A 24,072-nucleotide genomic window follows, 5' to 3' on the forward strand; every position below is an offset into this window, starting at 1 on the left:
AATCCTCGCTAATTTGATTTTGACACAAACAACACGTTTCATTGTTCGTTTCAATGCTTTGATGTACACGTGACAAATAAAGCTAATCATTAATCTTTAGAATTTGTCTCAGCATACTGTTTTTTGTTTTACATTTTATTTCCTACTAAGACAAAATACCTCAACATCTCTATTAGACTGTATAGTCACATTATTATGTGAAAAATAAAGCAACCTTTTCCAACTATACTCCTACCAATCCAACTCTAGTTTTTCTACCTAACTTTCCACACGTCAATTAATTTGGTTACAAAACTCTGCTTAAAAATCTGTGTCAGAATATGATAATGCACTATAGTCATGACCATAGAAACTGTTGCCTTGTAACTTTGCTTAGATCTGTGCCAAGAGCGATTGAAGCTGCAGAGGAAACAGGCACAAGTTCAGAGGAGACCACACCTTGATAACTGCGGATACGAGAGGCAGGTAGAAAATGAGGCAAGAGATTGCAAGCAAAGGGGCAGTCAAAGGCGCCTTTGGGAAGGTTTATAAGACAGAAATAGAGTCACAGGCCTTTCAGCCCATCGAGTCCATACTGCACATCAAGCATCAATTTACACTGATCCTACACAAATCCCACTTTACTCCCTCCACATTCCACGTGGGATGAAACAGGAGCACTGACAGGAACACGTTCTCAGAGGAAGAACATGCAAACTCCACACAAACAACCCTGGAGGTCAAGACGGAGACAAGGAAAGGGCAATCGTTTAAGAGTTAACAAACAAAAAGGGATAGTCAGAGGACAGTGGGTGGGTTCAAGTTAGCAAAACATTCAGATAAGATACCAGAAGTAAGAAAGTAATGAATGGCCTGAATTCAGAAGTAGGGAAGGAGATTTCCTTATCGCTAGTTTACCTAATGTGAGGGCTCAGTGTTAATATCGAGAGCCCCCTAGGAGCAGGCCCTTCCTGTCATGAATGACTGTTCTGCAGCCTCTGAAGGTAGATGCCATACCAAGGGATAGTGATGCTGTGAAGTTGGAGGTTGCCTGAAAGGCACAGAATGCATGAACATAGGAGATTGAGTCACCCTTCACCCTTTCTCCACTACCCGGTGGGATGCTGGCAGATTGTGATCACGTGCCAAGCTTTACTCTCCCCCAAAAGTTTGGAATCATTAAGGCATTCAAGACTGGGGCTGTTTTTGATGGCTAAGGACATTAAAAGATACGGATCAAAGACAAATTAATAAAATAAACACATCGTAAGTCATGGAGCTGATGCTTCTATAGTGGGGGAATCTAGGACCAGACAGCACAGCCTCAGAATAGTGTTCCTTCAGAACAGAGATGAGGTGGAATTTCTTTAGCCAAAGGTGGTGAATTTATGGAATTCATTGCCAAAGACAGTTGCGGAGGCCAAGTCATTGGGTATATTTAAAGCCAGGATTGATAGGTTCTTGATGAGTAAGATCATCAAAGGTTATGGGGAGAAGACAGGAGAATGGGATTGAGAGGGATAATAAATTTGCCATGATAGAACAGCAAACTCAATGCTCTGCCATGGCAGAGCAGACTCAATGGGCTGACTGGCCTAATTATGTGTCCATGTCTTATGGTCTTATGATCCAATAGAATGGAGTAGGAATACATGAAGGGTCAAAGACTTGTTTCTGTTCTTCATGTCACTGAAAAGACAAATATTGGTCTAGCTATTGCACAAGAGAATGTTCTGTTTGCGGTTAGAAAGTCTGCTGAGCCGTCACACACTGAGTGATGTACAGCTGCTGTGACCGATGTGCCCCAGGTCACGAAAAATCACTAGTAGATTACCCAGGTCTGTCAGAATGCAGATTCGTTGGAGGAACAACTCCTGCTCACTGAGATTACAAAACCAGCATTATTTAGCAATCCTCCCTGTTCTAATTGGTCAGATCAACCAGACAGTCCTCCCCTTATAAATGAGGCCGCTCTGTATTTTTTAAGGGATTCACTTAGCTCTTCTCCACTGTTCAATACCTGCCAGATATGAAGTCGGCACTAGCTGTTTGCTTCCTCTTGCTATGTTTCAGTGCCAGTTCGATGGCCTTAACCCGCGAATATTACTTTGCAATTCGTGAAGTTGAATGGAATTACGCTCCAAGTGGGAAAAACATCATTGCTGGCACGACGATCGACAAGGACGAGTGAGTAGGAATGAACAAAAAAAGGAGAAGGACAGAACATCCACCATTGTGAATGTGTGGAAAATTTGCTGGCAGACAAAGCCAGGCTGTACAATTTAGATCCGACAGAGTGAAAGTGACTGTGTGATGCTTGTGCTAATCTTCCAGTTAGATTCTGGAAATTAAGAAACTGAGAGGTTTGAAATGTGTAAACTTAACCAGTTAAATACAGAGGGTTGTTTCCCCATGTTGGAGAGACTCCAACAAGTCTCTGGATAGTCATTTTGGGTTGAGAGGAAGAAAGACCCTTCACATTACCTTAGGATATTCAGCCACAGTGGACGTTCTATCCTGAGTATATTCGTGGCTGCAGTCTATTGGTGAAGTGAACAATAGGGTCTGGGCAAGAACATTGCACTGAACCAGAAATCAGATTAACCATTATCTCAGGAGGACGTAGGTTTGCACAGCAGTTTACAATGCTGGCAACCCGTGTTCAGTTCCTGCCACTGCTTGTAAGGAGTTTGTACCTTCTTCCTGTGATCACGTGGGTTTCCTCCGGGTGCTCTGGTTTCCTCCCACATTCCAAAGACACAGTGGTTTGGGTTAGTAAGTTGTGGACACGTTACGTTGGCGCTAGCAGTGTGGCAACACTCGTGGGCTATCGCAGCGTATCCTTGGACAGTGTTAGTGTTTGACAGAAATAATACATTTCACTGTATGTTTTGATATTTTGATGTGCATGTGGCAAATAAATCAAATCTTTTACAAGGTAGTGGAACAGCTCTTGAGCATCACCTGGCTGTCCCTGGCTTCTGTTTCCCCTGCTCCTATTCTGTAGAAGGTGGCACAGGCGGGAACAACATGGATTTGCATTTAAACTCATGAACAAAACAAGCTGTGCTTCTCTCCTGGTATTTTTCTTTGCTGTTGATCAACCGCTTTCCATTGGTTAATCATCATGAAGTGTTCATTGTGGTTTTGTGGAACAATTCATTCTGGCCGGCTCAGTCACGGGCTGTTGCATTGGTTGCTGCACAGCTCTGAAGTGCACTGGATGTCAGTGTTACGAGTTCAACAGTTAAAGCAGAGAGTAAAACAGCAATGTGCAGGAGAAGGTGTGATTTCTACAATCTCAGTGGCTAGGTTACAATAGTTAAATACCACACATATTCCGACACCGTGAGCCACATAGACTTGCTTTTGCCAAGTGGTCTCATCTAGTCTAATTTTGTAATTTCTTCAACACATTATTAATCTGCTAACTATTCATTCCCTCAAATGATTTTGCTTCCCCAGGACAACAGTGAGTCACAGGAGATCATTTACTTATTGACTAGTGAAGAAAGCTCCCACTGGAAAAGACCATCACTCCCTTGTACAATACTTGGAACAATTACTTTTTTTCTCCTGGATACAAAATCCAAAAAAAAAAACAGGAAGGTTTTGCAGTGTGGAATTAAGGAAAATGTGAGATGAGATGTTAGGAAATGATGAAGTATTCTTTAGAAATTAAATACCAAAATGAGTACTGATATCAAGATTGCTAAAAGTAATGATTAGGTTGATAAGGTCTTAAAGAAAGCAAACCAGACTGGTATTTAATTTGCCCACAGATAAAACTAGAAAGCAGCGTAATGTTAAATATGCAAACAAAATTGGTTAGACCACACTGTAAAGAGTGAATTGTATTGGTCAGTATGCTATAGAAGAAATTCAGAGGTTTTACTTTCATACTTCCAAATGAGAATGTGGGACCTTTGATTTGGAAATCTGAAGCGACAATAATGTTATTTATGTGTAGAGCAAGTGGAAAATGATTCCTTCCTGAACAAATCACAATTTTCAGCTTTTTTGGCTATTTTGCATTCCTCTGGAAATCTCAGCAGGCATTCCTGGTGAGTTGCAATGATGCAACATATGCAAGTTCTGCATAAGTTGCACTTGAAGTGATGTAATTCCTTGTGCATTGCTCCTTTACTATTTCTACTAGAGAAATTAGGTTTTTTTTGTCATCACAAATTTTTTTTCAATCTTTAAGATAATGTCTTTTTTGAGACATTGTAAGTGTTGTTACTTCAATGTACTCGTGTTATTTCTTTTGTATAATATAACTAAAAAGATTTGAAAAGAAATGATTCCAGTTTGCCAGGAACTCAAATTGATGAACAGTTGCTGCAGAGTGTACTATCTACAAGATGCACTGCAAGAACGCACCAAAGTTCCTAAGGTAGCGCCTACCAGATCCATGACCACTACCATCTAGAGGGACGAGAATGGCAGATACCTGGAAATACCACCACTTGGAAATCCCCCCTCCAAGTCACTCACTATCCTGACTTGGAAACGTATCACTGTTCCTTCATTGTCGTTGGGTCAAAATCATGGAATTTCCTCCCTAACAGCACTGTGGGTGTACCTACACCTCAGCGACTGCAGTGGTTCAAGAAGACAACTCATCACCACCTTCTCAAGGGCAACTAGGGATGGGCAATAAATGCTGGTTTAGCTGGCGACACCCACATCCCGTAAATAATTAAATAAAAAAAATCAGTCAGTACTCCCAGGGCAAACAGGTTGTAATAACACTACTCCCCTTGGAATTTACAAGAGAGATAGTGGATACTTCCTCTGGTTGGGTTGTCTAAAACCAGAAGTAAATCTCAAAGTAAGCTTCTTGACAAAATCCCATATGGTAGGTTGATCCAAAAAGTTACGGTATACAGTATCCAAGATGCTTTGGTAAACTGGTCCAAAATTGGTTTGGTGATAGGAGGCAAAGGGTTGTGGTGAAGGGTTGACTTTCTTATTGTAAAACTCTCTCTGATAGTTAAAGTCTGTAAACAGTGGTATAACACAGGAATTAGCACTGGAATCATTGTTGTTTGTCGTATACATAAATGATTTGGATAAGAATGTCGCAATCTGATAGGTAAACCTACTGATGACATAAAGTCGCAGATAGCAAGGATAGTTGCCTAAGAATATGGAGGCACATGGATCAATGTTCAAAGTTCAAAGTAAACTTATTGGCAAGTTATGTTATATGATTCATCTTATGATTCATTTTTTGCAGCTGGAAATTTGGATGGAATAGTGGCAGGTAGAATCTAATCCAGTGAAGTACAAGGTTGTGCATTTTGGTTTTTTTAGTGCTGGCTGGATGTATATGGAAAACAGCTAACACCTTAGAATTGTTGATGTACAGAGAAACTTTTGGTACAAGTACATAGCTCCCTGAAAATGGTGACACAGGTAGGTAGGGTATGAAGGCATTTAGCTTGCTTGTCTTAATAGGCAAGGCCATTGTCTGTAAGAGTTGTGATATTGTGTTATAGCTGTATATTAGTTAGGATAGATTTGGAATATGGTGCATAGTTCTGTAGCATCAGAGAGAGTGCACAAAAGCTTCACTCAGCTGGGAATAGAGGGGTTAAGTTACAAAGAGGGATTGTGTAGGCTGGGAGTGCTCTCACTGGAGTGCAGGAGGCTGCAGAGTGACCTTACAAAGGTTTGTAAAATTATGAGGGGCATAGACAAGGTAGCCTTTTTCACAGGCTGGACAGTCTAGAACTGGAGGTCCCAAGTTAGTCTCATCACTTACAAAGAACATAGAACAGTACAGCTCAGGACAGATTCTTTCGCCCATGATGTCTGTGCTAAGTACGATGCCAAATTAACTAACTCCTTCTGCCCACACCATTATCTGTATGCTCCATTCCCCGCATGTTCATTCCCTATCTAGAGGCCTCTTGAACTCTGCAAATGTGTCTGCTTCCATGACTCCCCCTGGCAGTCTGCTCCAGGCATCTATCTCTCTCTGTGTAAAAAAAAATGTGCCCCTCATATCCCCTTTTAACCTTCCCCCTCTCACCTTAAACATCTGTCCTCTAGTGGGTTGACATCTCTTCCCTGGGAAATAAGTGGTTCTGACCGACCTATGCCTCCTATAACTGTTATCAGGACTGTCTCCAGCCTCTGATACTTCAGAAAAAACAATCCAAGTCTGCCCAACCTTCCCTTATAGCTTATACCTTCCAACTCGGACAGCATCCTGGTAAATCGCTTTTGAACCCTCTCCTAAGCCTCTATATCTTTCCAGTGATGGGAACAGACTTGCAGCTTAAACAGAGTTTTATGCAGCTGCCACATGACTTCTGAACTGTTATACCTGTGCCACAAGAAGCAAAAGCAAGCACACCAAATGCCTTCTTTACCACTCTGTCTGTTGGCATTACTACTTTCAGGGAGCTATGGACTTGGATCCCAAAATTCCACCTCATATCAATGGACTTGAATCCCAAGAATGTTCTGTACACATTCTTCAATCCCACTCCTTCCAAGATAACATGTAGGAGATCTATTGGTACCTTATCTAGCAGTCATCTTGTCTCCCCACAAATAAGGATGCTAATGGGATGATACAATAGTGTTGCTATTGGTTTATTATTGTCACATGTACCAAGATACAGTCAAAAGCTTGTCTTGCATTTTGTTCTCACAGATCAAACATTATGCAGTGTATTGAGGTAGAACAATAACAATGCAGGATAAAGTGTGAAAGCTACAAAGTACAGCACAGGTAAACAACAAAGTGCACTGTTATAATGAGGTAGATTGTGAGGTCAAGATCCTATCTTATCATACGAGAGTCCATTCAAGAATCTGATAACAATGGGATAGAAGTTGCCCTTGAGTCTGGTGGTAAGTGCTTTCAACTTTTAATATCTTCTGCCCAATGAGAAAGGGGCAAAGAAAGAATGGCTGAAGTGGGTGATGTCTTTGATGATGCTGGCTGATTTACTGAGGCAACGAGAAGTATAGACAGAGCCCGTAGAGGGGTGGCTACTTTTGGGTATGTGCTGTGCTGTGTCCACACCTCTCTGCTGTTTCTTGCGGTCACGTGCAGAGCAATGGCCATCCAGTATACTCCTTTCAGAGGTAACATTACAACACTGCTCTGTCAGAACATGGCATGCGTCCTTATTCTCCATGGGTATGAGTGAAGCAATGAATTACCCCACAGCTCAGTGTGAAGGCACAAGACAGTGCAGGAGCTTCAAAGAATAAACTGGTTGAGGAAGTCAGTGGCAGACAATATCTGTGGACAGAGATAGGCAGCTGACATTTTGGGGCATGACCCTTCGTCTGGACTAACAGAGAAGTGGACAGACAGCCAGTATAAATCAGTGAAGGGGGAGGGAGAGGCAAGAGCTGGCAAGCGAGAAGTGAATCCTGGTGAGGAGAAGTCGATAGCAATGTTGTGACTGTGAATGAAATCACCAGAGAGACACTGAAGCTGGTGGATAGAAAAGGCTTTATTCTGCAAAACAAGCAGGTGTCATACTGGAGACACTCTTGGAAGGAGAGGCTCCCTGATCCAATATCATATGACTTTTTTATATGCTAAAGCTCAAAGCTGATGGCAGGACAATTCTATGGTTACAATGAATCCACAATGCTTCCTTTGAATTACATGTAATTTTCAGATGCTGGATCTTCTCACCAACACTCCAAACACTCAAAATGAATGCTAATCATTGTTGTCTCTGAGCTGCATTCATGCACACGCAGACATCTCAGGTGAATGAGGGTTTCTTGGTTTGAAATTGACTCCAGTCTGCAGCTTCAGGGACACCACTGCTCTGATCTGCATTTTAAACTCAATCTACAATCCATATTCAGATCTGAAGATTAGTTGCTGTTGAAATTAATATTAGCTGTATTCCCTAACTCCAGAATAAGCCCTAACAGGCAGGCTGAGTCAGGAAGGGGAGAGACGGGTGGGAGGTGATAGATGGAGGTAACAAAGAGCTTCAGGTTTTGGTGCAGAAATACTTCTGAGGGGTGATGTTAGGTGGGCTAGGGCGAGGGGTGTGACCAGTTAGCACTGAGATATATCCTGACTGACAACTTCTGCTCCAGGAGCTGATAGTCAGTCTAGCTGCTATACAGCCCAATTTTGGCTGCGAGCATGCACACCAGTAAGTTGGTAAATCGTTTTATCATTGCCTCATGCACCAAGCTACAGTGTAAAGCTTTGTTTTGTGTCCCATCCATACAGTTCATCTCGGCAGTACAAGGGAGAAACAATAAGAAAAGCAGAATAAAGTCAAAGTCAAGTTTATAGTCATATTCACAAATACATGTATGCTCAGTTGCAGTAAAGCTACTAAGACTTGATGTTTCAATCCCTATGGTAAGTTGGCACTCTCGACGTTGGCAGTGGGTTTGGAGTGGTGACGAGGAGGGAGGGTAGGTATGTCATCGGGGTCATCAGGTGGGCACCCTCCTTCTTTGACGTTTTGTTGATAAGCCCACGACGTCTCCAGAGGGCTCAACGGTACCACCTGGTGTCCCAGAAGGATTCAGTTTGTGATTCATTTTCTCATATCATCTGTTTATCAAAGTCAAAGTTGAGTTCATTGTCACATGCACAGTACGTGTGAGCATAGTGGCAAGGGAAAAGTTGCAACAGCATCACAGACACTAAGCATCATATAAGTTGCATTCACAAGAAAAACATTATAAATTATACACAATTTTTACAAGAGAGGAGACAAAAGAAAAGAAACAATGTTCATTTTAATGCAAAGTGGTCATAGTGTTGCTAAACTGCAGTGACTTGGGTTTTGACAGTTGGTTTAAGAACTAAGTGTTTGAAAGGAAGTAACTATTCTTGAACCTGGTTGTGTGGGGCTTGGAGAATAAAACCATAGGAGCAGAATTAGGCCATTTGGCCCATCGAGTCTACTCTGCCATTTCATCATGGCTGATCCATCTTTTCCTCTCGGCCCCGATCTCCTGCCTTCCCCTTATATCCCTTCATGCCCTTCAAGCTTAGACCATAAGACTTAAGTGCAGAATTAGGCCATTCAGCCCATTCGGTCTGTTCCGCTTTTCCATCACGGCTGTTCCTGTTTCAACCCCATTCAACACGTTACACCTGCCTTCTCGCCATATCCTTTGATGCTCCAACCTGTAAATTCACCATCTGGGAGTCTTGCACGAGGACCCCTAAGTCCCGCTGTACCTCTGATGTTTGAACTTACTCCCCATTTAGATAATAGTCTGCACTATTGCCCCTTTTACTGAAATGCATTATCATACATTTTCCAACACTGTATTCCATCTGCTACTTTTCTGCCCATTCTTCCAATTTGTCTAAGTCCTGCTGCAATCACGTTACTTCCTCAGCACTACCTACCCCTCCACCTATCTTGGTATCACCTACAAATTTTGCCACAAAGCCATCAATTCTATTATCCAAATCATTGACAAACAATGTCAAAATTTGCAGTCTCAATATTGATCCATGAGAACCACCGCTAGTCATTGGCAGCCAACCAGAAAAGACCCCCTTTATTCACACTCGCACCTCCTGGCTGATGGTGCTTCTATAAGATGGCATGGTGGGGATCTCTAGTGATAGATATTGCCTTCTTGAGGCAGCGTCTCCTGTAGATGCTACCGATGGTGGGGGAGTGTTACAGTTACAGAGGATTGCAGTGCCGGCAGACAAAAAGGTGCAAGGCCATGACATGGCAGATTATGAGGTTAAGGGTCCATCTTCCATGAGTATCTAAGTCCTGCACGCTTGAGTACTGGCTCCAATCAAGTCGTGATTCTGGACTCGTGTGTACCCAGGGACCCGCTCTCCTTCGGTACACATGAGCCTGAGTGTGGGTGCCAATACACAGGCCTAAGTCCAAGTACACGTGTACAGTTCCAAGTGTATGGGACCAAGTCCGCAGAGAACTGTTTGCAGACATCCCACCTCTCCCGGAAGTTCCAGGAGTCTCCCGCATATTAATAGTGGCTCCCTGATGCCTGCAAATTATATACAATGTCCTGGAAATAGATTTTTTTTGAGAGCGAGCGTGAAAGAACGCGCGAGAAAGAGCGAGAGAGCGAGAGAGCGAGCGCGAGTGAGAGCGACCACGAACGAGAGAGAGAGCGAGAGAGTTTCAAAAAAAGTCAGAGTAGCAGAGTGTTCCAAAAAAGAAAATATAAAACGTACGTCACCCCAGACTACCCTAAAGTGTACCCCTGCCTAATAGGGGTCAAAATAATGACAGTGTCGTTCGCTGCACTGTTTGCAACAGTGACTTTTCTATTGCTCATGGTGGGTTAAGACTGTAAAAGTCATGTTGAGGTGAGTTTAACAGGTGTCATTCATTCATTAGCATAGATAACATTATTTAAACTAGCTGGCCGGCTGCTAAGGAGCCACTCTATTGAAGACATCACACCTCTCCCGCAAATTGATGGTGCTACCTCCCTGAAATGAGCTTTTGCAGGGTGGGATGTCAGTGTTTGTGTTTACTAATTACAGGTGGCTCTGGGAGGTCCCGGATTTGGGAGTGTTGCATTGTCTGATGCCTCTTGCATAAACTGCCAAGGGAATGGCCTCTCAGTGGGATCTAAAAGCTTCTGCAACCATTTTTGGGAAACAGATTCAGAATCAGGTTCACTATCACTGACATATGTTGTGAAATTTATTGTTTTGTGGAGGTAGTACAGCACAATACATAAAATATTACTGTAAGTTACAAGAAGAAATATATAAAAATAAGTCCTGCAAAAAGAGTGCAAAATAGTAAGTCAATTCTCATGGACTGTTCAGAAATCTGATGGCACAAGGAAGGAAGCTGTTCCTAAAAGGTTGATGTGTGTCTTCAGGATCCTGTACCTCCTCCCTGATGGAAATAATGAGAATGGGCATGTCTCAGATGGTGAGCATCCTTAGTGATGGATGCCACCTTCTAGAGCTATCACCTTTCCAAGATGCTCATGGTGGTGGGAAGTCTAGTGTCTATGGTGGAGCTGGCTGGATTTACAATGTTTTGCTACTGTCTCTGATCCTGTTCATTGGTACCCCCGTATCAGACAGAGATGTAACCAGCCAGAATGTTCCCTTCAGTAAATCCGTAGAAATTTGCTAGCTTTGGTGAAAGGAGAGAGTCCTACCATTTGCTGCCCAACCAAAACCTTCACAATACACAGATTATCCAGTTATCAGGGCTTGGGCACTAGTTGCTCTGCTTCCCTTCATTGCAACAACACCTGAATCAAGTAATTTCACAAATTTCATGAACCATATTAAAAAGCACTTATACCACCAACACACAGAAGGTCTTAGACCTAATGCAAGTTAATGGAACTATTATAAATTGGCGCAATGGTCAGCATGGATATGTTGGGCCAAAGGGCTGTTTCCATATTGACTCAAGATTCAAGATTCAAAAAACTTTATTGTCATTCTAACCGTACATCAGCTCTGCAGGGCAGAATGAGACAGCGTTTCTCAGGAGCAGTGCAATCATAACATAATAAACGCAACACTAAATAGTAAACATAACAATAAATAGTAAAACACAACAGCCACATGTCAGTTAAAATCAAGTTATAAGTGTCCAGTGCAAGTTAAAAGTGTCCAAAGCAGAGTCAGGTGGAGCAGCTATTTCGCAGTCTGACTGCCTGTGGGAGGAAGCTGTTTAGTAGCCTTGTGGTTTTAATTTTGATGCTCCTGTAACGTTTGCCTGATGGCAGAAGAACAAACAGTTCATGGAGAGGGTGTGAGGGGTCTTTAATGATGTACCATGTCTTCTGGAGGCATCGACTCTGAAAGAGGTCTTGGACAGAAGGTAGGGAGACCCCAGTAACCTTCTCTGCTCCCCTAACCACCCTCTGCAAGGCTTTTTTGTCGACAGCACTGTAGCTGGAGTACCAGGTTGTGATGCAAAAGGTCAGCACACTCTCAACCACGCCTCTGTAGAATGTAGTTAAGATGTTAGTGGGGAGTGATGCTTGTTTAAGCTTCCTCAGAAAGTGCAATCTCTGCTGGGCCCGTTTCACAATCCCAGTGGTGTTCCTGGACCAGGTGAGATTGTCCAAGATCTGCACCCCAAGGAACTTGATGTTTCCCACTCTCTCCACTGTGGAGCAGCTGATGCTGAGGGGTGTGTGCTCCGGCTGAGACAATCTGAAATCGACGATCATCTCCTTGGTTTTGGTGACATTAAGCATCAAGTTGTTATCCCTGCACCAGCTCTCTAGGTGTTTGACCTCCTCCCTGTACATTGTTTCATCACTTTTGCTGATGCCCCCACCACTGTGGTATCATCTGCAAATTTAATGATCAGGTTCTCCTTGAATCTGGCTGCACAGTCATGTGTTAGCAGTGTAAACAGCAATGGGCTAAGCACACAGCCTTGTGGGGATCCAGTGCTCAGTGTGATGGAGTCAGAGATGTTCCTGCCAACACGGACTGACTGTGGTCTCTCTGTCAAGAAATCCAGAATCCAGCGACACATGGCAGTGTTAAGGCCAAGCACCAACAATTTCTCCACTAGTCTCTACGGGATGATGGTATTGAACGCTGAACTGAAATCAATGTACAGGATTCTGGCATAAGTGTCTTTGTTGTCCAAGTGAGAGAGAACTGTGTGCAGTGTGGTGGATATTGCGTCCTCCGTAGAGCGATTTGGACGATAAGCAAACTGCAGAGGATCCAGCGATGAGGAGAGGCTGGCTGTGATATGAGGCTTAACAAGCCGTTCAAAACATTTCATCACTATGGGGGTCAGGGCAATGGGACAGTAATCGTTCAGACAGGCTGCAACTGATTTCTTTACTACAGGGATGATTGTGGAGGTTTTGAAGCATCTGGGGACAATGGCTTGACTAAGGGAGATGTTGAAAATGTCTGTCAGGACATCTGCTAATACATCAGCACATTCCTTGAGCACACGCCCAGGGATGTTGTCGGGACCTCCCACTTTTCGTGGGCTGACCCTGGCAAGGGTCCTCTGTGTTTGCTCTGGATCAATGATTGGAGCCGGCTGGTCAGATGGTAGAAAGGGACTGGCTCTCCGCCTTGCTGTAGTGTTTGATGCTTCAAAGCATGCAAAGAAATTGTTCAGCCTGCCTGGAAGAGAGCCGTTGCTGTCATCAGTTTTCTGCCTGATCTTGTAGTCTGTCAGAGCTTTAATTCCCTGCCACATCCGTCTGGTGTCACCTGTGTCACAGAAGTGTCCATGTATTTTGCCCGCGTAGGCCCGTTTCGCTTTCCTGATCCCTAGTGAAAGCGCAGACCTGGCTGAGCGAAGCGCACTCCTGTCCCCCGATCTGTAGGCTGTCATGGGCCTTCAGTAGTGACCGCACCGCTGTTGTCATCCATGGCTTTTTATAACCACGTGTGGTGACGGTTTTCATCACAGTGACATCCTCCGTGCATTTGGCTATGTAGCTGATTACTTCCTCCGCATACTCCTCAATGTCTGTACGGTCATCATAGGAGGCTGCTGTTTTGAATATGTCCCAGTCTGTGTGCACAAAACAGTCTTGTAGTGCTGAGGCTGCTCCTTTTGGCCAGACCCTTATCTCTCTTTTCTCTGCTCTCACACGTTTAAGCAGCGGTTTATATGCTGGTGTTAACATGACAGATATGTGGTCAGAGTGGCCAAGATGGGGGCGGGGGCTGCTTTGTATGCCTGTGGTGTGTTGGTATAAACCAAGTCCAGTGTGTTGTCTCCCCTGGTTTTGAAATCCACATATTGCAGGAATTTGTGGAACGTTGTCTTTAAGCTGGTGTGGTTAAAGTCCCCAGCAATCACCACAAAGCTGTCAGGGTGTGTAGTCAGTAGCTCACTGATGGCTTCATGTAGGCCTCCCAGTGCTTCGTTAGCATTAGCCTTCGCATTGGCACTGGAGCTACGTAATCAGCCGCCACAAGCATGATGGTGAATTCCCTCGGCAGATAGAACGGCCGGCATTTCACAATGAGAAATTCAGCCGGCGGTGAGCAGTGTTTAGCAGCTACAGTAGCGTTCACACACCAGTCTTTGTTTATATAAACACACAGACCTCCTCCTCGGCTCTTACCGGAGCTAGCTGCCTCTCTGTCCACACGAAACGATGTCATTCCCTCTAGCTGTATCGCCGCGTCCGGTATGTTGTCGTGGAGCCAGGATTCCCTTAAGACATACACACAGCAGTCTTTAAATTCCTTGTGTGTTTCTCTCAGCAGACGCAGCTCATCCAGCTTGCTGTCGATGGAGCGGACATTTGAAAGCAAGAGGGAGAGTACCACTGGCCTGGTGGGGTTAGCTTTTAGCCTAGCATGGATGCCGGCCCTCTTACCCCTCCTTTGTCTTCTCTCACAGCGCTTTCGTTTCCTCCTCCCTCGGGAAGCAGCCGGCTTGGTAGCGGATAGTAGTCCGTAGTGGCGTAAACTGTCCATGTCACACCAGAAATCATCAGTTTTTCCGACATAGTATGCCCTGATGTTAACGAGCATATTCTGACTGTATGTTATGCGTCTAGGACAAACAGAACAAACGCTAGATACACTTATCACTCCCTGAGGAGCTGCTGCGTCCATGCGCGCCATCTTTTATGTCATTTAGGACTGGAGAAAAATGGATGGCATAATCATCATTAGCTGTCAGTGGCTTTGGAATGGTTGGAGCACTGACAGATTCTCCAATTGCAAATGGTTTCCTCCTTGGTGTCCTCAGATAAAGGGCCTACTTCACCTGTGTACTGCTCCCTCTCCCCTCCACCTTCTTTTCCTGTCTTCTGCCCCCTTCCTTTCCAGTGCTAGTGGAAAGCCACAACTGTTTACTCTGTTTTATAGATGCTGCCTGACCTGGGCAGTTTCTTCAGCATTTTGTGTTGTTCAAGGTTTCCAGCAGAATCTCTGGTGTCTATAAAGGCTCTACTTTGTGATTTTTAGGCATGCTTCAGTATTCCTGAAACGTGACTCGACCAGGATAGGAAGTGTATACAAGAAGGCTGTGTATATGGAGTATACTGACGGTAATTACACCAAGGAGATTAAGAAGCCCGAATGGCTGGGATTTCTGGGACCAATTATAAAGGCAGAACAAGGTGACGTCATCGTCGTTCACCTGATGAATTTTGCTCTCCGACCTTATTCACTTCATCCTCATGGTGTCACTTACACTAAAAGCAATGAAGGTAAAGTTTTGCTGGTTGTTATTTCTTCCCTTAAGTTCCTGCGTTTCTAGGTCATAACTTGACATAGGTTACAATGGATTTGGGCACCACATGGGCTTGCCTTTATTAGGTACCACTTTAGAAGATTAGCAGCAATTGGTATAGTTGTGTATGAATAATAACAAGCATTGGCTCTGAAGGTCACTGTATCAAGATTCAAATTCCTCAGAGTCTTTTCCATTCTGATACATCACACCAGCTCACGAGAAGGGAAGATCGTTCAACTGTTCAAAAGTCTTAGGCGGCCTAGCTATAAACACTACATAGTACACTATATAGCTAGGGTACCTAAGACTTTTGCATGGTACTGTATTTTTCAACATGGATTGCAGAGCGAGCTTGAAAATCTGGCTGGAGCAAAGGATATTGGCAGTGGCAAAGGTGGAGTTCCAGGGGAGGGGTGTGGGACAGGTGACAAAGAAGGAATGCCAAGGGTGGGGTGTTGGCGCGGGTGCAGACACACCCAGCCCTGAGACACTAGGCAAGGTCATTTGATTTCAAACAGTCCGTTTATTGATCATTACAGAATGTCTCCCTGGGGCTTCCCGCTCCTTCCTATCTCCTTTCCCCTTTTCCCACCCATGATTCCCCTCTCCCGAAGGAAAGACATTCTTGCTATGGAGGGAGTGCAGCGTAGGTTCACTGGGTTAATTCCAGGGCTGGCAGGACTGTCATATGTTGAAAGATTGGAGCGACTGGGCTTGTATACACTGGAATTTAGAAGGATGAGAGGGGATCTGATTGAAACGTATAAGATTATTAAGGGATTGGACACGCTAGAGGCAGGAAACATGTTCCTGATGTTGGGGGAGTCCAGAACCAGAGACCACAGTTTAAGAATAAGGGATAGGCTATTTAGAACGGAGTTGAGGAAAAACTTCTTCACACAGAGGGTTGTGGTTCTGTGGAATGCTCTGCCTCAGAAGGCAGTGGAAGCCAATTCTCTAGATTCTTTCAAGAAAGAGTTAGATAGAGCTCTTTAAGATAGCAGAGTCAAGGGATATGGGGAGAAGGCAGGAACAGGGTACTGATTGTGGATGATCAGCCATGATCACAGTGAATGGCGGTGCTGGCTCGAAGGGCCGAATGGCCTACTCCTGCACCTATTGTCTATTGTCTATTGTCTCCCTACCCCCTTCCCACTCTCAGTCCACAACAGAGACTCAAATCAGAATCAGGTTTATCATCACTCACATATGTCATGAAATTTGTTCTGTTTTTGCAGCACCAGTACAGTGCAATACATAAAATTGCTACAGTACTGTGGAACTGTCTTAGGCACCCTAGCTGTATATTTGTGCCTAAGAATTTTGCACAGTACTATAAGTTGCAATTAGAAAAAATTAGGGGAAAAATTATAGAAAGGTAATAAATATATCACACAGAAAGAAAGCATTAAGCCCATCATTTCCTTGCCATTATTAAAGAATTTTACAGTATGATCCCAACTTTCCACACTTGTTCTGCAGCCCTGCAGTCATCATCTCGATTGGAGCTGAGGGGCAACTTTTGAATGCAGTGGGTGGTGAGCATATGGAACAAGCTGCTGGAGGCAGCAACTGAGGCTGCTACAATAGTTTTATTTGAAACGGACTTGGACGGGTACATGGAGGGGCGTGGGTTGGAGGGATATAGGCAGAAAGCAGGAAATTGGGACTGCTTGGGCACAATGGTTAGCATGGGCTTGATGGGCCAAAGTACCTGTATCCTGCTGTACTAAGCTAAGACTCTCTGACTCCACAGGTTCACATGTTGTTATTCTTTATGTGTGTGAGGGTCTCTGCCTCTGCTACCTTGTTTGTGCAGTGTTCCTGGCCCTACCACCCTCTGAGTGAAAATTAGCTTTCCTCATCTCTCCTCCAATCAGGGAACAGTATGGCACCACACCATTGCAGTAATTTTGATGCCAATTTATACTAGATGAACATCTTTAGTAAATCATCCATATCCCCCACTTACTTCATATTCTTGTGTCTATGAAAAAGCCTCTTAAACTCCACCAAACTGTCTAATAACCTATTCCAAGGACTCTCTGCATAAGAAAATTAGCCCTCACATCATCTTTGAACTTCAACACTTTAACCATAAAAGCATGTCCTTGGGTCACAGAGTCATTGAGTCATAAACAAGAACAACACAGAAACAGGCCCTTTGGCCGGTCTAATCCATGCTGAACCATTTAAACTGCCTAGTCCCATTGGCTTGCACTGGAACCACAGCCCTCCACACCCCTACCATCTCTGAGGCCTAAACTTCTCTTAAAAGTTGAAATTGAGCTCACATGCACCATTTGCACTGGCAGCTCATTCCACATTTCTATGGCCCTCTGAGTGAGGAAGTTTCCCCTCATGTTCCCCTTACACTTCTCACCTTTCACCCTTAACCCATGTCCTCTAGTTACAGTCCCACCATAGCAGTCTAGTGGTGTTTGACATTTCTACTGGGGGAAAGATTCTGATTTTCTACTCTCTCTGTACCTTATAATTTACGAATCTTTATCAGTTCTCCTTTTGGCTTCTACTGTTGTCGCGAAAACAACACTAGATTCTACAACTTCGGCTTTTAGCACATGTTGTCTATCTGAAGCAGTAAGTCATCCATATCCCTTATTTGTTTCATATTCATCTGTCTATCGAAAAGCCTCTTAAACTCCACCAAACTGCCTGATTCTACTAGTACTACAACATCTTAGTAAACCTCTTCTGCACCCTCTCCCTTGCCTTCATATGCTTCCTATAATGCGACAACCAGATGTGGATGCAATACTCCAGATGTGTCCTCTCATATGTTCCCCGACTCTTTCATTTTTTTGTTACATGGACCCTGTCCTTGTCCTCCAGGTGTCATAGCGGAAACATTCTTCAAGGCAACATTATTTAAGGCAGACTATTATTTAGATGGGGAAAGAACTGAAAATGCAGAGATGCAAAGGGACTTGGGAGTCCTTGTGCAAGATACCCCAAAGGTTAACTTCCAGGTTGAGTCGGTGCTGCAGAAGATGAATGAAATGTTGGCATTCACTTCTACAGGTATAGAATATAAGAGCAGAGATGTGATGTTGAGGCTCTTTAAGGCACTTGTGAGACCACACTTGGAGTATTGTGTGCAGTTTTGGGCTCCTTATTTTAGAAAGGATATACTGACATTGCAGAAGGTTCAGAGAAGATTCATGAGAATGATTCCAGGAATGAAAGGGTTACCGTATGAGGAATGTCTGGCAGCTCTTGGGCTGTATTCTCTGGAGTTCAGGAGAATGAGGGAGGATCTCATTGAAACATTCCAAATGTTAAAAGGCCTGAACATCTTAGATATGGCAAAGCTATTTCCCATGGTAGGGGAGTCTAGGACAAGAGGGCATGACTTCAGGATTGGAGGACATCCTTTTAGAACAGAGATGCGGAGAAATTACTTTAGTCAGAGGGTGGTAAATCTGTGGAATTTGTTGCCACGAGCGGTTGTGGAAGCCAAGTCATTGGGTGCATTTAAGGCAGAGATAGATAGGTTCTTGATTACCCAGGGCATCAAAGGGTATGGGGAGAAGGCAGAGGAGTTGGGATGACTGGAAGAATTGGATCAGCCCATGGTTGAATGGCAGAGCAGACTCGATGGGCTGAATGGCCTACTTCTGCTCCTATACCTTAAGGTCTATGGTCTTATTTCTCCCAGCCCCTTTGTCTTCCTCACACATACGCTACTGAACGCAAAAAGGATAGGGGCATCAATTGACTTTGTAATGAACAGATTTTAATTGTAACCAAGAAGTCTGCAGAATCTCTTGTGTTTAAAATTGTGCATTTACCCAAATGACCCAAAGGAGGTGCTTGCCAGCTCTCACAGTCTCAGTGGTGCTGTCTCAGAGCTTGACAGCTTCAACAATCAGACAGTGAACTTTAATCTTCCGTGAGGTCATGGTCTGCACTGCTGCTTCACAGCTCCAGAGACCTGGGCTTGATCCTGACCTTGGATCCCATCTGTGTGGAGTTTCCCCATTCTTTCCTCTGGCTCCTGCAGTTCTCTTTCACCTCCCATAACAGGTCAAGTTAGTTTCTGTACATGACCCCTTCATGTCAAAGGGGATTTGATGGCTATTTGAGAAACATGAGTGGCTGCAGTGCTAATGATGTGTGGAAGTTTAATACAACAGTTTGTTCATTATGTGCTGTGTCACATGATGTGGGCAATCATGGTCTTTCCACGGCCATGATTGTTCTTGGCAAATTGTCATACAGAAGTGGTTTGCCATTGCCTTCTTCTGGGCAGTGTTTTTACAAGATGGGTGACCCGCCCCTCCCCAACTATTATTAATACTTTTTAGAAATTGTCTGCCTGGTGTTGGTGGTCACCTAACCAAGACTTGTGATAAGCACCTGCTGCTCATACGGCCAAACACCCCCTGCTCCCATGGCTTCACATGATGCTGATTTGGGTGCTAAGCAGGCACTACACCTTGTCCAAGGGTGAGTGTCAGGCTAGCAGAGGGAAGGAGCGCCTTACATCTCCTTTGGTAGAGACGTATCTCCACCCCGCCACCCTATACACAGTACTGAAAGTTTTGACAATGAATGCAAAGGATGAAAAGGCATTGCATGTTTAATTCTTGTAATTATTTTTTATTCTGAATAAAGTCTATTTTGATAAAAGGAAAGAGAAAGATGAGATTGAAGAGAAGGATCCTTCAAGGATAGGAATAATGGGAATGATAGGGTCCTTTTCTTTGAGCTGGCATGGATTTGATGAGCTCAGTGGCCTCATTCTTCATTATACAGGCAGACCCCAGGTTAAAAAGGATTGTATTCCTGAGAACTGTTCATTACCTGAACTGTTCATATATCAGAAACTAACATAAACATTGTGTAGGATTGGATCACACAAACAGCGAGCAGGCGCGGGAAGAACGGCCGCCAATGAATCTCACTGACTCAGTGAGTGCATCAGTCTGTTCGGCGCTCTCACATCAGTTCATCTTAACCTAGCCTCAGATTATTGTGGCTCATGGTGGGAGTAGGGTGGGAGAGAGAGGGAGGCGCGAATGTCCTGTTCCCACCCAGCAGAAGATACCTTCTGCCCTGCAGAGGCCGGTTAATCCCTTCCTCCAGGTCTCCAAAATGCCTAATCATATGTTCAAGGTGTCCATGACTTGGGTTTTTGTGGTGCTAACAGGCGGGTGGTCAGTGATGGAAGTCTTTTTCTCAGAGTCACAGAAATAAGAAAGTCTACTTTCCCATGTTTCTCACTAAAGCTCACGGTCATGAAATTTTGGCCAAGTTGCCTCCAATTTCAGCCTGACAACATGGAATTACTATCAGCGATTTAATCTTCTCCTTTGTTCTCCCAGGAGCATTTTACCCTGACAACTCCACAGCTTTGGAGAAACGAGATGATATTGTATATTCAGGAAATAATTACACCTACCGCTGGACCTTAACTGAAGATCAAAGCCCAGCAGAAGATGACTTTGATTGTTTGTCAAGGATCTATCATTCACATATTGATGCTCCCAGGGATATTTCAGCTGGACTTATTGGACCATTGATCATTTGTAAAAAAGGTAATGATTAATCTCGACAGCTTCAAGAATAATTGGCAAAAACGTTTGCATGCATCTTCAAAGTTTAAAGCTCAAAGTGAATTCCTTATCAAAGTACATATATGTGACCATATACAACCCTGAGATTAATTTGCTTGTGGGCATACTCAATAAATCCATAAAATAATAACCATAACAGAATCAATGAAAGACCGCACCAACTGGGCATTTAACCAGTGTGCAAAAGACAACAAACTGTGCAAATACAAAAAGAAAAAAAAAAGCAATAAATATTTAGAATATGAGGGGAAGAGTCCTTGAAAGTGAGTCCATAGGTTGCGGTAACATTTCAATGATGGGGCAAGTGAAGTTGAGTGAAGTTCAAGAGCCTGATGGTTGAGGGTCAATAACTGTTCTTGAACCTGTTGTTGTGAGTCCTGAGGCTCCTGTACTTTCTTCCTGATGGCAGCAGTGAGAAGAGAGTTTGGCCTGGAGGGTGGATGTCCCTAATGATGGATACAGATTTCCTACAATAGCATTTCTTGCGGATGTTCTCATTGGTGGAAAGAGCTTTACCTGTGATGGACTGAGTCATATCCACAACTTCTTACAGAACTTTCCATTCAAGAGCATTGGTGTTTCCATACCAGGTTGTGATGCAGCCAGTCAATATTCTCTCCACTGTACATCTGGGATGTTTCATTTTCCATGGTTTACCAATAGAATTCAACAATTCTATTGTCAATTATCAGCAAACATACACTTCTAACCTTCTGACCTTTTTTAAGGAAAAATGAGTTTGGAGCAGTTCAGAGGAAGTTTGTCGGACTGATACATGGAAAGAGCAGGTGGAATCATGAGTGGAGGCAGACAAGTGTGAAGCAACTGAAGTGAGACACAAAGGAGCTGGAGGAACACAATGGGTCAGGCAGCATCAATGGAGCGAAATGAGCAACCAACATTTCGGTTCGAGTCCCTTCATCTGGACAGGAAAGCTAAAGGAGAGATAGCCAGTATAAAGGGAGGAGGGAAGAGGTGGTACAAGAGATAGTGGGTGTTAGGTAGATCCAGCTAAGGGAGTGAGGAGAGTGAGAAAGATGTAAGAAGCTGAGAGGTGATAGGTGGAGGTAACAAAAGACCGAAGAAGAGGGAAGCTAATAGGTGAGGATGGTGGAACAAGGAATAAAAGGAAGAAGGTGCAGAGGGGAATCGGGGGGAATGAGAAGGAGATGGGTACATGGAGATGATAGGAGAGGGGAAACAGATAGGGTGATAGGGGCCAGTGGAATTGGGATAAAAACAGTTAAAAGCACGAGACAGTGTTCAAGTGAGCCATATAAGACTCTGACAGGATGAATGTGGAGAAGGTGATTCCTCTTATGGGTGAATCTAGAACTTGGATGTGGAGTTGAAGTTTACAGCCATAATGTAATCAAATACTGGACCCAGATTCAATGGGCTGAGTGGCCTACTTCTGCTCCTGACTGGTATACCCTGATGAGAAGAGAGTCTTTGATGAAGCGGCTAAAGATGGCTGGATCCAGCTACTACACTGGGCAAAACCAGGGGAAGGCAGCGGTAACTGAGATGTGAGATCAAAGATTAGCAATACCTTTGCATGTCAGAACATTGTGCAACTTGGAGTGGATGCTGCAGATGATGGTGTGCCTCTGCACCTCCTGCCATTATACATCCCAGTAGAAGAAGACAAGGGTCTCGGAGGTGATATCAGACATGTCTGGATAAGCTGAAGAGGTGCTTGTTGCAGATTGTGTACTCTACAGTCACGGATGGAAGAAAGGAACACATACAAGGATGTGCCAGGACCTGAGAACATGAGTTATAGGGATAGGTTGAAATGGTTAGGTCTTTATTCCCTGGAGTGCTGGTGAATGAGAGGAGAGCTTGCAGAGGAATACAAAATTACAAGTACAGCTCGGGTAAATACATATAGTCTTTACCTTCTCTGGCTGAGTCAGATGAACTAGGGGTCAGAGCCGTAGAGTGAAAGGTGACATATTTAAAGGGAACCTCTTGGAATCTGTGGAATTTGTAGCCACAGTCAGCTGTGGGGTGGATCATGTTGTTGGCTATATTTAATCCTTCTCTTCGGTAGTCACCAATGAGAGGGAACTTGATGATGGTGAGGACAATATGAGTGGGGTTGATGTTCTGGAGCATGTTGATATTAAGGGAGAGGAGGTGTTGGAGTTGTTAAAATACATTAGGACAGATAAGACCCCAGGGCCTGACGGAATATTCCCCAGGCTGCCCCATGAGGCGAGGGAAGAGATTGCTAAGCCTCTGGCTAGGATCTTTATGTCCTCGTTGTCCACGGGAATGGTACCGGAGGATTGGAGGGAGGCGAATGTTGTCCCTTTGTTCAAAAAAGGTAGTAGGGATAGTCTGGGTAATTATAGACCAGTGAGCCTTACGTCTGTGGTGGGAAAGCTGTTGGGAAAGGTTCTTAGAGATAGGATCTATGGGCATTTGGAGAATCATGGTCTGATCAGGGACAGTCAGCATGGCTTTGTGAAGGACAGATCGCGTCTGACAAGCCTGATAGAGTTCTTTGAGGAGGTGACCAGGCATACAGATGAGGGTAGTGCAGTGGATGTGATCTATATGGATTTTAGTAAGGCATTTGACAAGGTTCCACATGGTAGGCTTATTCAGAAAGTCAGAAGGCATGGGATCCAGGGAAGTTTGGCCAGGTGGATTCAGAATTGGCTTGCCTGCAGAAAGCAGAGGGTCATGGTGGAGGGAGTACATTCAGATTGGAGGGTTGTGAATAGTGGTGTCCCACAAGGATCAGTTCTGGGACCTCAACTTTTCGGGATTTTTATTAACGACCTGGATGTGGGGGTAAAAGGGTGGGTTAGCAAATTTGCAGACAACACAAAGGTCGGTGGTGTTGTGGATAGTGTAGAGAATTGTCGAAGATTGCAGAGAGACATTGATAGGATGCAGAAATGGGCTGAGAAGTGGCAGATGGAGTTCAACCCGGAGAAGTGTGAGGTGGTACACTTTGGAAGGACAAACTGCAAGGCAGAGTACAAAGTAAACGGCAGGATACTTGGTAGTGTGCAGGAGCAGAGGGATCTGGGGGTACATGTCCACAGATCCCTGAAAGTTGCCTCACAGGTGGATAGGGTAGTTAAGAAAGCTTATGGGGTGTTAGCTTGCATAAGTCGAGGGATAGAGTTTAAGAGTCGTGAGATAATGATGCAGCTCTATAAAAGCAACATACATCAAAGTTGCTGGTGAACGCAGCAGGCCAGGCAGCATCTATAGGAAGAGGCGCAGTCGACGTTTCAGGCCGAGACCCTTCGTCCTTCCTATAGATGCTGCCTGGCCTGCTGCGTTCACCAGCAACT

At 44.2% G+C, this 24,072-nt stretch overlaps 1 protein-coding gene across 1 annotated transcript in view; it reads left to right on the top strand.

The window, feature by feature from the left end:
• The first annotated feature begins 1,951 nt into the window (after nt 1–1,951).
• The window catches only part of cp (ceruloplasmin), a 70,958-nt gene continuing 48,837 nt past the window's right edge, over nt 1,952–24,072 (top strand). The window contains exons 1-3 of the mRNA XM_063045372.1: nt 1,952–2,166; nt 14,885–15,129; nt 20,504–20,716. Of these exons, the coding sequence (XP_062901442.1) occupies nt 2,009–2,166; nt 14,885–15,129; nt 20,504–20,716 (616 nt within the window). The 5' untranslated portion in view covers nt 1,952–2,008. The remainder of the gene's footprint in view (nt 2,167–14,884; nt 15,130–20,503; nt 20,717–24,072) is intronic.

This window comes from Mobula hypostoma, chromosome 4 (assembly GCF_963921235.1).
Source record: "Mobula hypostoma chromosome 4, sMobHyp1.1, whole genome shotgun sequence".
In the NCBI taxonomy this organism is placed as follows: domain Eukaryota; kingdom Metazoa; phylum Chordata; class Chondrichthyes; order Myliobatiformes; family Myliobatidae; genus Mobula; species Mobula hypostoma.